This window comes from Sceloporus undulatus, chromosome 6, assembly GCF_019175285.1.
Source record: "Sceloporus undulatus isolate JIND9_A2432 ecotype Alabama chromosome 6, SceUnd_v1.1, whole genome shotgun sequence".
NCBI classification, from domain to species: Eukaryota; Metazoa; Chordata; class Lepidosauria; order Squamata; family Phrynosomatidae; genus Sceloporus; species Sceloporus undulatus.
In genome coordinates, this window is record NC_056527.1 from 27,886,366 (window position 1) to 27,902,742 (window position 16,377).

A 16,377-nucleotide genomic window follows, 5' to 3' on the forward strand; every position below is an offset into this window, starting at 1 on the left:
ATGTATAAATCGTCTAAAGCAATGATGCAAATATTAAATTGTAAAAAAGAGTTGGTCTGCAGGATTTCTGGTTACCCAAAGAACAGAAAAATAGGAAGAATAAACTCTCAGTTTTAAGAAACAATTGCACATTTAAAAAAAATACTTTTGTTTCAAATGAATGTATGTTTGGATAAGCCCCACCCTCGAGGTCAGAGGTCAGGGATTAGTGTGCTCATAAATCGTCTTTGCTGATGAGAGATAAAATAACTTAAGGAGGCCTTCTCTGAACAGCAGCTGCAGAGGGAGAAAGTATCACTAAAATACTGGGGGAGCAAGCTGATGCTGCAGGAAATTCCAAAGAATATAAACATTTTCCACTGGTGAGATGAGAACGCTGGCCTCATTGAAAATGCATAAAAGCGAGCCCCAGAATCTGCTTGTCCTGGAGCAAAAATCAGGGGAGGAAGATCCTCTTTAGAAAGAAAATAGAGTTTCCCAGGTGCAGGATATAAACTGGACAATGAAGTTCCAGAAATGGGAGTTTTGCCAAAATGAAAACAGACAAAATATGAAACACAATGATTCTCTAGGATATTGATATTGTTTCATAGACCAGAAAGTAGGGAGTATTGTATTTCTTTTTTACATAGAAGTATATTTCAGGGAGACTAGAAATATCTTTCTCTCTGTTATCCTTCATGTCTTGAGCTACCAAATAGACTTTGTCATCATAGGCCTATTGTGTTTTAATTGAAAAGTGAACCTTGTGTGTGGAGTCAGTTAAAACCTGTCAGATGCTGTGCCAGTTAATTTTTTGGCCACTCAGTAGACTTGCTGAGTAAGCTGCCAAACTATGAAGCATCTCTTAAAAATAAGACCTTTGCCTTCTGAATGTAAGCAATAAAAATTACCCTAAATGTTTTCTTCATTTCTGTGCCTTGGAACAAATAAAACCAGGGACTTGTAACCTACATCCCTGGGGGGAAATCTTGATTACCAAAAGGTTAAAAGGACCCTGAGCCTGGCACCCTCTAGATATGGGGGATTACAATTCTCAACTTCCCCCATCCAGCATGAAAAATTGCCAGGGTGGATAATGGTGATGGGAGAGATGGTCCAAAGCATTTGGAGTGCACCAAATGTAGGGGATAAAGTGAATATTGAAAGTGGTTCATTATTCCCATAGGAAACCACAAGAAGCTGGGTAGCCTGGCAAACATAAGGTGGCAATTGCCCCACATGTCCTACTTTTGAGGACAAATCTTAGATTTTCAAGGCTTGCCAACTCAAATCAGGCTTAAAGATCCAGATGCTAGGCAACTTTGATATTGCCTATAGAGCCAGTGTACTGTAGTAGTGGTTTAGCATTGGACTATGACACTGGAGATCAACATTCAGTTCTGCATTTAGCCTTGAAAACCCACTAGGTGACCTTGTGCTAGTCACACTTTCTCAGCCCCAGAAAACCCCATGATTGGTTTGCCTTAGGGTTGCCATAAGTTGAAAATGCCTTGATGGTACACAACAACAATAAGCAGTTAGCCACTGGAGTATACCTAGTCACATTATCCTCACCACCATGATGAGATGTACTATATTTCTATTTAAACAATACTGATTTGCATCTATCTATATACAGTAAATGAACATATGCAGATTTAACATACACTGTTGTCATTTGTGTCCTTTTTTTAAAAAAATGATGCAGTAGTTCTTTTTTTGTTGTGTGTAAATGGCCAGCCTAGGGTTGTCTACACAGGCTAAATAAAGTGGTGTCACCTCATTTTCACAATGGGCTGTCCAGACAATGTATGAGATGACTCAGGCCAAATTTGGGCCTTTCCAGTGCCTCAGGCGCTAATCTGGAAGAAGGGAAGTAGGGATTTACTCCAGAATTGAGTGGAAAGCCCAGATACTTGCCCGTGTGTGGATTGCACTCTGTACCGACACTGGTGTGGGGTTATGGGTGAGAGGAGTTCTTGTGGATGAGATTGTTTTTTTGGCATATAAATGCGCCTCTAGATCCTTTAGAAAAAAATTTGCCTGTTGAAGCACCAAAAAGTCTTAGTACTAATTTTAAAATATAGCGAACTTTGAATAATGTAAGAGAGAAAGATTGGTGAACTTTGTTGGGATAGGAAATAATTTTTAATTGAAGTATTAATTGTTTGTATGATCAAAAGAAAAATGACCAAAACCACCCTTGCTATAAGGAATGAGGAGGAATATACTTGCTAGACCTTCCCTCTTTGTTGTGTCACTTTTAACTGACTCTAACACTTTCTGTCCACTGGAGTATAAAGGTATGTGACAGAGATCTCATTCTAAATATACTAATTCTGAACATTTAGGTGGCTATCAATTTAGCCTTTATCATGTTTCTTTCCTGCCTTTACACTAAAAAACCAAACAGTATTCACAGGGGCTAAAAACATCACTAAAAACAATAAAGCCATGACAATCATCATAATAAGCACTCAAACAATTTAAAAGGCTAGATTGAAGCCATGTCCTTCCTGAAAGTTGTGAGACTGGAAACTGATCCCACGTGCAAGTGAAGACCATTCTACCATCCAGGAGCAACAGAATTAAAAACCTTTGGTTGCATGCCAGTCACTAGAGCCTTCACAGGTCATGTTAAGACCAACAACTTGAAATGAATCTGAAAGTAAATTTTCACATGGAAAGTGTTGTGTGGAAAAACTGCGTATCTACAGTAGGTTACCTTCTGGATGCCTTCACCATCTTACATGTGAAATGAGGAGAAGCGGGCTGTACTGGCAGCTGAAACTTATTCTGATGCTGATAGGCTAGGTCCTTACGGGCCAGAATACTTAAAGAGCATCCCAGAGTATTCTGGGCCCAAAGCTGCCCCTATGGTCCCCCCATTTCCTTGGGCACTCTATTGCAACATGAGGTGGCTGTTTGCATACACATCTTGCTGTGTCATCTGGTGGCACTGGTGCAGATCACTCACTCTGAGGTCAGAATGAGATACTCAACATTGATCGCATGACTGGGCACCTCATTCTGACCTCAGAGATGTGCCAGGTGGCACAGTGGGATGCATTTTGGGCAGCCACCTGCCATTGCTCTGGAAGAACCAGAGCAAAAGTTGTTTTTTTAAAATTGGTGTAAGGGGAGTATACAGTAGGTTCAATGCTGAACTAGCCGGACACTGTCAGACACTTCATACCATAACCAGGGATTGGGCCCTGCGCTGGACTACTCACTGGGATGGCAGGAGGAAGCCATGTTATTTGACCCCTGAAGACACAGTCCTACTTTCCTCTACTGTACTTGAGGGCAGCCAGCTTACTTCAGGAGCACATGACATGCTGTGTGTCATGAACTGTGCCCTCCAATAAAATGGAGAAGATGGTGAATGGAAAAGGAACAGCTGGCAGGCTTCCACTGCTTCTCCCCTCCCAACATCATCTGCTTGAGGCAGTGACCTAACTCTGCCTAACCGTATATATTGGGCCCTAGATCAGGCTCCTTAACCCAAGGAGACTACTTTATATACTCATGTATAAGTCTAAAATGTTTAGTCAAATATTGACCCAAAAAACCTGAGTCAACTTATCCATGAGTCAATGTGAGTACTGTACTTTTGAACCAACATTTTTTTTAAAGAACCAATTTTTAAAATGGTGAAAGACAAGAATGTAATCTGTCCTGGAAGCACTGAGCCCCTCTCTACTCTCTCATCCATGTAGCCCTTAGTGTGGGCACAAACAGAAATGCCTGTTGAAATTTTGTAAATTCTTTAGCATCATTTTTATTGGCTTCATTCTTTAGATCAATTGTTACAGGCTCCTAAATTTTAACTTTGACTTATCCATGGGTCATATCAAAATCTATAATTTTGACCCCAAAATCTGCCCTCGATTTATACATATGGTCAACTTATAGTCAAGTATATATGGTAATTAAAACATTGTTTGGAATACTCCTTGTCTGTATTTTATTTTTCAGAGGAAAAATGGCCACTATTCTCTTTCAGTCAATGTGTCATATGAAGTGAAGAAGATGCCATACAAAGTTCAGCCAGCAAAACTCCCTGAAGGAAGCATAGCAGTGAGTAGCACCGAAAATAAATAATACGCTGATGCAAAAATGAGCATTATTTTGGTCATCTTGATTGCTGCTATGTAAGATTATTTATAGCTGAGAGATCTGAGATAAAGTGTTTCCTGTGTTTCTCCTGCAGGTTCATCCTCTGAATACTATTTAAAGAATATTTGTATGAGAGAATTTTTAAATGATCCTAACGTTTGGTAAATTGATGTGTTTCAATTTATAACAGTGCTTGGTTGCTCTCAGAAGTGAAAGGGCTTATCTAAATATAAGTCATTTTATACTAATGGAGATTGGGAAGCTCCAGTAATTGTCTTTAGCAACATGATTATCCAACTCATCCCAAGACATTTTGCTGCCTGAGGTTCACCATCCCACATACCATAAAGCCAACTGGACTGGCTGTGTATATGATGCCAACATTGGTGATGGGAGTGTGCCTACTGCTTCTGGTTTCAGGTTACATGCTGTGCTCTTGCTCTCTGTATGTGTGTACATGCATGCCTTCAAGTCACCTCCCTGGGTTTCATAAGATTTTCTTGGGCAAGGAATATTCAGATGTGGTTTTGCCTGTTCCTTCATCTGAAGAATAGTCTACAACATTTCTTAGCAGCCTTCCATCCACATGCTAACCAGAGCTGACCATGCTTAGCTTCTAAGATCAGATTGTGTTTGGTGCCTTATTCATATTAACAAATGTTGGTGGTTATAGAAGAACTGGATATACTTAGATTTAGCAACAGATATATCCACCTATCGTCTGTTGAAATACTAACATTTATTTTATAATTGATGGTTTGCTTTTTCACACACAGTCCAGACCCATGGCCTGGGCCCTCCAGAGATCTGGGCCTCAGGGATTTTAGCTCCCTCTCCTCATCTCTATATACAACTTTGACCTCCAATGGAGGTGAAAGTCCAGGGGGTTCTGGAGGAATACCCACCAGTGGAGGGCAGTACCTGTTGCTGTTTAAGCAGTCATTTCACTCGGTCTAATGGTAGGGCCAGGACCACCCATGCCAGTTCTCCCATATGGAGGCAGAATGTCTACGACTATCTGTTACCATTTGCCCCAGGTGTAGTCCTTTCTCAAATGATAGGATTACTCCAAAAAGACAGACTCTAGTTTACAGCACTACGTTTCTATGGTTTATTCAAATAAAAGACAGTTAGACTAAAATAGTTGCCTCATTTCCTGCTTCTGTTTGTGGAGAGAGGAGGAGATGGGATAAAATATTCGTTAACTCTTCCTGCTCCATACTTTCTGGTTTGCAATCTTTATGTTATATCAGCTTGTCTTGCTCATCCTGCCTAGTTTTTATAAGCTTTCTGTGGCAGATGCATAAAAGTTTGTTCCTGAGTAGAGCCAGTTTGCTTTAAACCAGCTGTATCCATGATGCTGACACAATGAAAGCTGTCTGGGGTATTTGAAAGACCAGCACCTTGCCAAATTGGTATGAATTCTATATTCTAATCCTTTACTCTGGAAAAAAAATATTGTTCAAGAAACCATGCCTTTTTTTAAGGTACTTTAATTGTTATTTTAAACACATTTTTGGTAGCATCCCAATACACTGAACATAAGTGTCTGTGCCTCAAGTATGAAGATTTTTCTTTTTCAGTCACACTTCATCATAACTTTAGGCTATTACCTCCTATACTAAAGAGCAACTTTCATTCTATGATTTACTAAAAGGGGCTTTAACTCATGTTTTCCCCTAGGTGTGCCCTGAATAACACAACAGAATACATCACAGCTTATTGATCTCTAATTCGGCCTGTAAATTTGTGGGAGAAGGGTATGTTCCCAAATTATGTTCCTTATTTCAAAAAGGATACACGTCTCCTATGAGAAGTTACAGTGTCTGAGATGTTTTGTTGTAGTTGTTGGAATGTAAAGCTCTGAGACGTTTGGACATTGAAATAACTTAAGAGAAGCTAGTGATGTAGTTCCTAATGTGTGTTAGCATGAAAACAACTCTAATGTCTGTAAGGATTAAGCACAACTTTCAAACTCAATTTGGGAGGTGAAGATATCTGCAGTTGGCAATTTCACCACCTCATTTCATGTGTGAAGTCGTCAACTTGGAATGACCCATGTGGTAAATTTCCCTCCAGTTGCATTTCTTTTAACACATCTCACCTCAAGGGGAAAAACGGCAGTGCTGTTTTCTTTGTTACTGTGCCTATATCCCTCTGGGGTGGCAATGTGCAGCCTATGGGCTTCATATAGTCCCCAAGCCTCCAACTTTGTCTATTCAGTGTCTCCCCCCCCCCCCAAATTGCTACGTACATTGGGCTGGGAAGGGGCAATTTACAACAGAAAAACCACAGCAGCTGCTACCATCCTAAAATGAAAATCACATCCCTCCCCCCCCCAACTGCCCTTGCCTCCATCTCCCCATTGCTATCATATTAGATCTAGGAAAAGTTACTTTTTTGGATTAAAACTCCAAGGATCCCTCAACCAGCATGGCTGCTGATCATGGTCAGTAAAGGGGACTCCCATGAACAACTGGAATGGAGTTGGGAGGGTCTTTTGAACTGTAGATATAAGGAAAGGGGAAGGGCACTTGTGGTATTTGTCTTTTCATTCGTTCCTAAGCCTGCTGCATCCCTTTTTCAATCAAATCTGCAAATGGTTCTAATTTTATATAAAAATATTTAGTTAGATACTTTTTTGTACATGCTTTAGCCTAAAATAATGCAATATTCATGCATTTCAGTGTATTTTTTGTGCTCTGCACTACACAAACATCACAGACATTCATAACTTGAAGGGTAAGTCTGAGAATGTGATTCAGCTAATTTGGTTTACAATTTAGACCAACAATTATATATTTTTGAACATCCCTATTACATTATCTCTTGAGCTGGAGAGAGGACATGTGAGGACTATATATGAAAAATCCTTCACCTAAAAATGATATGAGAAAATGTATGCAAGCCAAGTGCTGTGAAATTAAGATAAGCACCATGAAAGTAAATATGCAATAATATTCAAGTTTTGATATTCTTTCAGATGTTAAACAATTATAAGACTTCTCAAATTGGCTCTTCAGATAAAGAAATGTAACTGTCTGCATTGTAAGGTATTTTAAGGGGGGTGTTTCTCCCCAATCAACAGCAGAACTAATAACATCATTCAGAAAGTATTGGGATAAACTTGGAGGGGCAGGGAAGTCTAGTACATAGCTGGTTTTTCCCTTTGATGCCTACAGTAGAAAGATGATTTACCTTTAGGCTGGAAAGTAGAACGTTTGATCCTTAATATTCATTGCTCATCCAAAGAGGTTCAAAGATACCACAGTAAAAGATAATTCTGATTCTTTCTTGTTTTTTGTTGCATGTGTTCCCATAGCAGAAACACATGTTACTCAAAATGGCTGCTAAGTCATGTCTCCATCTGTTTTGGGGTGCTCTGCCACAGGTGATAGCCTGCTGTTCTCAACCAGTCTCAGATGATATACCAAATGATCAGATAAGAATTTTTACAGTACTACTTGAGATTATTCCACATTATTCCACAGAGTTGATTTATTGCCAGATGCCCAAAACAGCAACCATAAACTCTTGAAAAATGATAGTGCTTTTATGTCCTCTCCGATCTGACCATGGGAGTGGAGGTTTGCCAACTCAACAGCCTGGTGTGTCATGGGCAGAAGTTCTTTTGAAGTTTCTGCTGGCAATGCTCCTTACATTTGTTCATCCTGGAGTTGATCAATTGTACAGTCAGTATAAGCGTAGCAGTATTTATCTGAAATGCAGAAAAGCTGTTTTAAGGCAAGAAAAAGTACAAAAAGAATAGGCAAACACTTTTAAGCAACCTTTAGCATTATTATAATTCAGAATACTCAGCACAGTCCCTAAACCACCTCCTCTATGCCTACAAAGGTTCAGGGATTGCTCCTAAAAACCTTTTAACTCAAAGATAAACGAACAAGAAACTCCAGTGTTTCAGCCAACCAATTCTGCAGTCTTTTGTCATTCATGAGGTGTCATGTCTCTGTAGAACAACTAGTTCTGCCTACTAGAGGAAACAGACATATAGTATTGTTTCTTGATCCCTTGATGAATCAGAGATGAATCATGAGCTAGACCCCCTGATTTTGTCAGGGATTGTTTATACTAAGTTAAAAAGAAATGCAAATAGCTATGTTGAAGTAATAATACAAGTGTCTCTCCCAACAGAGATTTCCTCACTTTTACTGGACACCACCTCTCTTTCTTGTTCTTCTTTTAGGTTGCCTACAGAAGAACCATTACAGTACTATACCACACTATTGACTCACTTTCAATAGTGCTACTATTAGGGAAAGTGAGGCAGTCAATTCAGGTGGTAGATGCAATAAAGCAGCAGCAAACTGTTGGAGGACAGCACTGTTCACCACATAGCCTGCAGTGTGCCCACTACAACTGTGGTGATGGATGTTACCCAATTATCAGAGCAAAAACCAGAGACAGCTCCTGTACCTTTAATAGTTATTTAGAAGAGGGAATTTCAGCAGGTGTTGCTTGCTGCCTAGTTCTGTGACAAGCAACACCTGCTGAAATTTCCTCTTCTACATAACCATTGAAGGTACAGGAGCCATCTCTGGTTTTCAATCTCGGAACTCTGGGTCAATGGCTATGGGAGTTGGCTTCTGTACATGAGATGGGAAGACGCACAGTCTTGTTCTTTTCAAGTGTAAAAGCACCATCCATGCTCCCTTTTATCTTAGTTTAACCTGTACCACTCCTTAAATATGGGAAACTACCATAGATTGGGATGGGTACATTGTTTCTTGTGGAGCCCTGTACTCCTCCATTTTCCCCCAGTCATCAAAACACTAGGGTATAAAAATATTTTTATTTTGTACCCAAAATGGCTAATAGTGTCTGTGAACACTAGAATAGTCCAGAATCTGCTAGTTTGGAACACATGTCTTCCTAGTCTACATCACACACTAGTGAAGCAGAACCCTTTGTGAAGCCTATAAGCTAGCAGGACATACATATAAAATGTATGGTGCTCTCTAGCCACTGGCACTGATAGACATGGCACATATAGTCACCAATTGATGAGTTTATCGCCTATAACTTTGCTGTGTGTCTGTATGTACCTTTAAGTTGCCAATTGAACTATGGCAACTCCATGAATGTCATAGGGTTGTTGTTGTAAGACAAGGAATACTCAGAGGTATTGCCAGTTCCTTTCTCTGAAATATAGCCTACAACACCTGGTATTTTTATCTCCTTTTAAATTAGCCTAAGAGGTCATCAGTATCTTTTGTGGAAGCAAACCCTGTCAATTATATATTGCCCTATATATACTATTTGATCATGATGCTAAATAAATGTTTACACTTTATATTTTAGTTGTGATATGTATTCTGTTTGACCTCAGCAAATGATCCAAATCTATATTGTTTTTGTTCATCCAATTATCCTATGCACCAAAGGAAGAATGCATATAGATTAACGGAATTGCTGGATTTAGTGCTGTTCTGTTAGATTATGCTATGGTGATTCACAGAGTAGTTGGAATATATTTGGGGCATCATCCAAGAAGCTCCAAAATCATAGCTTGCCATATGATTGTAAGATGTTGGAGTTTTGAGAAGAAGACTGCAGGTAATGTGGTCTTGCTATCATCATGGGCAACATTATTTTCCCCAGAAAGTAGAATACTAAATTAAAGTCTAAATTTCCATTCATTTTAGTCAGATTTTTTTAAAAACAGAAAACGACTTTTCAGTTCCTATAGATCGTGCCCATTGTGTATACTTTTAAACATTTGTACAAGAGATAAATTAATGTAGTCGAAAATATGACTGGTATCACCTGGTTTATTACTGGCATGATGTGGGTATATTTAGTGATTTAAAGACTTCCATATTTTAAGTGGTGCTTTGACCAAATTAATGTCTAGCCAGCAGGCATATTTATTTTAAACATGCTTGTGCTGCCTAGCTATGAAGTATATTTATTCAACAAAGTTATAATATGCAAAGTTATAATACGCATGTCAATATGAATTATGATTTTGGGCTCAGGGAACTATTACTACTTTTAGCTTTTCAAAAAATAGGAAAAGTTTCCTTGAGAGTATCTTTTAAAGAAAAGTTATTGTTTTTCAACATCTCCAAACAGAATAATTACAGATCAGAAATGGTGGCATTATAAAAATACAAGCATTGGTGGCATTATGAAAATCACTCACTTATTGTACATCTACCACTTCGTTGAATTCAGTTCTCTGGGAGATAAACTGAAGAATAACAAAGCAGCTCCATTTTAGCATAGCACTGTATACACACCAGAACAAAATCAAGCATTTATAAAAATGTAGCAACGGGATAGTAAGAGTTATCAATACAGTTTACTTTAGGAACCACCGCCAGCACACAGCAATTTGTCTTCAGTCCCATTGCAGTTGATAGAAATTTTGCCACCATTTGTAGCATTGCTGGGTTTCTATTTGAAAACAAATGATTAGAGTAGACTTGGTCAGATCAGGAAAAGGTGACATTAAACAAGTTGGCATCAATGGGTGTTACCACTATAGTAGAGGGGGAAATGCTTTAATAATTGTTTACACTGAGGCCTAGGACATGAAAAAATAACCATGTCACCATCATAGACCAAAACACGGATGTTCCTAGCCCCATATTTTGGAGCATATCCCTCAGTTTCTGAGGAGTCAAACAGTGCATCATTCAAATACAGATTAAATAGAGGTGGGGCAAGAATAGCTACCATTTTTAAAATCTAAAAGTATAGGATTTGGATATACAGAATTATAAAATATAATTGGTAGTCAGGGGTAAATTCTTTCCATCTCATATTTTTTAAAATGTGAACTGTCCCCAATCGTGAAATACTAGATGACTCAAGCCATGCAGTTCATAGAGTTGTGGGACTCCACATAAAAAAGTCTAGATTTTTTAAAGAAGCTTGTTCATAATGATCACTGGGTGGTCATTATAAGCACCCTTGGAAAGAACATCAAATCTCAGCCAAATGTGCACTGTAAAATTGTGGTTCAGGACTATAAAAGCACTATGTATGCTTGGAATGTTGTATAGATATACTTAACAGACAAATAGAATGAAATAGAAGAATAGTAATGAAGGTGGTATATCCAGGATACATGAAATTAAATAATTCTCCATGGACATTTCATAGCCTCTCCATAGTTCCATGTTTTGTTATACCCAGTATGTCTGCATTCAGCTCCTTGCGCTGTTCAAACAAATCTTGTATGTGTTACATTCAAGAATAAGCTGTACAGTTTTGTTGCAAAGTATGCAAATGTTGTCTGGCTTGCATTATTTATTCTGATATCAGACTTTCAGACGTTTTGATGTTGTAACATGAAATTCTAGACTCCAAGTGTTACACCAGAGTAAAAACTGATAGGAGTAAAATTAGTTACAGATTCATATTTTTAAAGGGGCTGTTTTGCTTGTAAAGATCTGGCAAGGAAAACCCTTTCCAGCCTATAGCTCCACAGTATCTATCTTGTTATTCTCTTTCTTTCCCTTTGGATTCTGTAGTGGTCATATTTCTATTATTATTATATTAGTTCGAGTGAAATCCCTATCAAAGGGAGACATTAACTTTTACAAGGTAAAGGGACCAAAACTGGAGACAAAGCAGTTTACTGCCTCAGGCATAGTTTAATCCCACAACTTGAAAACGTTCCTTGTTAAAACAACACCTCCACAATACCCCATCTAACACCATTACTGGCCACACTAGGATCTGGGAATTGTAATCCAAAAAAGGAACTGTTCCCTGTTGTGGTTCATCCCATTGCTAAGGAAAGGGCATTAAGTGTGTGTGTGGGGGGGGTGGGGTACTGTAACCTGTTTGATGGCTTTCTTCCATGAATCTATAGGAGCTCTTGTCTTCTGTGGTAGAAACAGGCATGTCTTCTGACCAACCCAAAGTCACTGGTTGTTGGACAGTCAGTGGCAACTAATGGCTAGAAATTTGTTTTCCGATACTTAGGAATCTCCCTGTATATTTTTAAATGAGATACCCATTAGAACATGGAGAATGTCAGCTGAGAAAAAAGGGTAGACAGATACCAGAAACAGCCCTGGGACATTGGAAAGATGAGAACCTGAGTGCTGGATGTGTCTTAAAATGGAGTTTGTTTAACTGGGCGGGGATGGCACCAAGATAGCTGACCAACTGCTTTTTGTTCATGTCCCCTGCCTTCTAGAAGTGTCTGTTTGCCTCTGAATAAAGCAAAAGTTATAAAGATATCTTTAGTCTCCATTGTTTCCTCATCCAAAGTGAACCAAATCCATTGGACTCACCCTTAAATCTTATTTTGTAGTCAAGAAATGGTGTAACAATATAGTTATGGCTAGATGAAAACATTTTACTGTCATAAGCAATGGTGCTCACTTTCATTTTGGCTGAAGAGCAGGGTATAAATACTCTAAATAAAATAAAATAAATAAAAACCCAGCTCTGGTGGCAGATAAAGCTTCTTTCAACTGCCTTCTGCCATACCTGAAGGGAGCAGGCTGGCCTAGGTGGTGCAGAGGAGGACTCATGGGGTCCTACTTTCTCCTCTCTAACACCTTGCTGCGACTTTCAGATGTCTACCCAGAGATCAATGCCTAAAAGCACTGCTAATGTTCCTGGTCTTGTGCAAAACAATACAAGTATTTGCTAATTGCTATCTCCTTAAGAAGAGAAGATTTTCAGTTCTGCTATCTGGTCATGTTTAGATGCTGTCATGCTGAGAATTACATCCTGAACATTTCTACACTTCTTTGTTCTCTTTCCTGACTGAGTGCTCTGTATAGAGGCGCTCACTGCCCATAGAGCTTCTGACCTTTCTCTCTCTTTCTCTCATCCTGCCCTTCTGATTCATGCCAGCTAATGCCTTGTTAAGGAATACAGGGAAGGCCATTCAGAAATATTTAGAAGCTAATTAAAATGTGCCACTTTCACTGTGCCTATTGGACTTTTTGACCTAGAATGCCTCCACAGTTAATAACAAGAGTCTAAATGCACTAGAAAAGTATGCTGATTTAGTGTGTGATACCATACATACGGGATTTGAATTTCTCGGAAGAAATTTCTTACTGCCTTCACCAAATAATTTGGAATATTTTATTCTGAGATTTTAAACAAATATATTTAGATTTCTGGCTTCACTATAAAAAGCTGCCATCTAAATGCAATTGGATTGTGAAATACTCATTAGGAAAAAGTCTTAAATGTTTGTTAGCAAAATGTGGCTTTCTGTGTTGGCATTCAAACTAAGAAAGGGAAGCCTTTTGGTTTCTTTTGTTAAACAAGTGTTTGCCAACCCAGTGCTCAGCAGCTGTGTTGGAGTTTGTTGACTAACAAGAGTCCGATGCCTTTGGAATGTACCAACCCTTGTCAATCCTCTACATATCCCCGCAAGAACTGTCAGTCATCTGCCTCCCTCTGCACTTAGTTGTCAGAACATAAATGTAATTGCTGTATTTGGCCTGTATATCCCTCTCACCTGTTCTAGACTATAATGTTATTTCGGCCTAAACTCCCCATCCACTCACCACTACAAGTTTTACTGGAAAATCTGACCCATTCTTTGGCCTTTCCTCTATTGCATAGAGATGTGAGTCTTCAATCCTTGTTAGAACTAATAATCAGGCCTTGTGAATTACACAATTCACTGCTATGGTTCCACTTTAACTGCCATGATTCTATTCTGTGGAATCCTGGGATTTTGCAGTTTAGTAGCTTACACCAGTCTACAAATCCCAGAATTCCATAGGATGCAGCCATGGCAGTTAAAGTGGAATCATAGTGCTGTAACTGTAGTGTAAAAGGGCCCAAGGTTGACTGAGATGTCTTCATCAGATTACAGGTTTGAGGTTTCATGAAAGCAAATTATTTAATTAATTGTATGTTTGCAGCTAGGAAAAAGGGACTCAATGGCTCAGCACTTAAGACACTGGCTCTGACGATTTCAATTTCGACAGGTCAGCAGATCAAGGCCCAAGCACCACGTGACGGAGTGAGCTCTCATCACTAGTCCCAGAGTCTGCCAACCTAGCAGTTTGAAAGTGCCAAATAGGTAAATAGGTACCACTTCGGTGGGAGGGTAACAGCTTTCTGTGCAGTCATGCTGGCCACATGATCAAAGTTGTCTTTGACAACGCTGGCTTTTCAGCTTAGTAATGAAGATGAGCACTACTCTATACAGTCGGTCATGACTAGACAATCTTGTCAAGGGAAAGCCTTTACCTTTTTGCTTTTTACAATTATGAAGCAGGAGAGGTGACTTGGAGGGAGCACACTGATAAATCCATCTTTGACATACTGTTTTCTTGTAGACATCAAGAACAAAATTAGCAAGCTGCATACCTCACTTACATACAACAGTCCACATGGCTTTGCAATCGCTGATCTGTTTTCCCCTTTTGCTCACTTCTCTCTGCCAGCTATCCCTCATGGGGCTGATCCATGGATGGTGCCTCTAAGAGGATGATTCCAAATAATATACCTGTTCAGTGCCTGGAAGAGTTACTTTTTTGAACTGCAACTGAAAGAATTTCTCAACTAGCATGGCCATACTAATTCTGGGAGAATCTGGGAGCTGTGATCCAAAAAAGAAAGCCAGTACAATTCTAGGCTGCATCAATAAGAATATAGTGTCTACACTGAGGGAAGTAATAGTATCATTCTGTTCTGCTTTGGTCAGACATCACCTGGAATATTGTGTCCAGTTCTGGGCACCATAATACAAGAAAGATGCTGACAAGCTGGAGTATGTCCAGAGGAGGGTGACCAAAATGGTAAAAAGTCTGGAAACCACAGCATATGAGAAACAGCTTAGGGAGCTGGGTATGTTTAGCCTGGAAAGAGAAAATTAAGGGGTGATATAGTAGCCATGTTTAAATATTTGAAGGGATGTCATATGGAAAAAGAAGCAAGATTGTTTTCTGCTGCTCCAGAGACTGTATTCAAGCTACAGGAAAAGAAGTACTACCATCTTGAGGGGGAGAGAAGCAGGCCAGCAACAACAGGCCTCTGCCTGCAAAGAAGACAAGCCCTCCTCCCGACCACCTCTTGCTTGTCTTTATTGCATGTTGTTCGATTTTTATTGGTTTTTATGAGGTTGTTTTTATGATGTGTAAGTTTTAAATGATTCTGTGAGCCGCTTTGATCACCTCAGAAAAGCAATATAAAAATAAAGCATATTATTATTATTATTATTATTTAAACATTAGGAAGAATTTTCTGATAATAAGATCTGTTCAACAGTGAAACATGTCACCTTGAAACATGGTGGAGTCTCCTTTTTTGGAGGTTTATAAACAGAGGCTGAATGACCATCTATCAGGAGTCCTTTCATTGTGTATTCCTGCATGGCAGGAGGTTGGACTGGATGGCCTTTGTGGTCTCTTCTAACTCTATGATTCAAGCTCTGATTGAAACATAATATTGAAACTGGCATTGCAAACATAAGATCTTCTCTAGTTATTACTGCAAATATCTGTAAGTAAACATGACATTGCTTATTTCACTTACAGTGAGAATTAAGTGCTCTAGAGTTCATTATAGGGTATTTACCTGACCACAGGTAACATCCCTATTTTGGTATGGGGTTAAGAGACATTCAGAATTCCTAGTGATACTTGCTTCTACAATATCCACCTCTGCACTATAAAGTAATGGTAGGCCTTCAGTATTCAAATTCCAGTTAACACATTGTTAATCAAAACAGGCAGCGCTGGAGGTCACTAGACCCATAAACCTCAGATAGATGAAAATTAAGTGTTTCATGTACAAATCTATAGACAGAAAGTTATGAAATGTTTTAAAATGTGCTGGCTTGGAAAAACACATATAATTTCCCTTTGCTGGAAAGCATATAATTGTCCTCTGGAGACCCAGCAAAGCCAAAGCCTAAGTATATTTTAGAAGTTTTGTAAGATCTATTTATTTGGGCATCTTTTGTGGTCAGGATTAAGCCAGAATGTAGGAAGGTAGTGTTAATGTGCTTTGTATGGCCATTGAATTCTAAGTTGCTTTTATGTGTAAAGTGTCATAAGGAATTATTACCTGCTATTCTGTAAGTTACACTAGACTTTCTGTGAAAATGGCACAAAAATTCTGATTTGATATCTTTTTAATGTTTTTCCGGCAATGAAAACATTGTGTTCTGTCTTGTGCTGCTAGGGCTTCTTGCCCAGACTTTAAGAAGGTATGTGGTTGTGTCAGCTGTTTGAGACCACAATGCAATACAAGCAGTAACTATTTTGGAACTGATCCTTTCTTACACCGTTGCCTACAGGAGCTGAGATTTATTTGGTT

At 39.0% G+C, this 16,377-nt stretch overlaps 1 protein-coding gene across 1 annotated transcript in view; it reads left to right on the plus strand.

Annotated features, from left to right (window-relative positions):
• ITGA8 (integrin subunit alpha 8) overlaps positions 1-16,377 on the plus strand; it is a 150,620-nt gene that overhangs the window by 121,966 nt on the left and 12,277 nt on the right. The window contains exon 28 of the mRNA XM_042476792.1: positions 3,961-4,062. Coding sequence (XP_042332726.1) covers positions 3,961-4,062 — 102 coding nt within the window. The remainder of the gene's footprint in view (positions 1-3,960; positions 4,063-16,377) is intronic.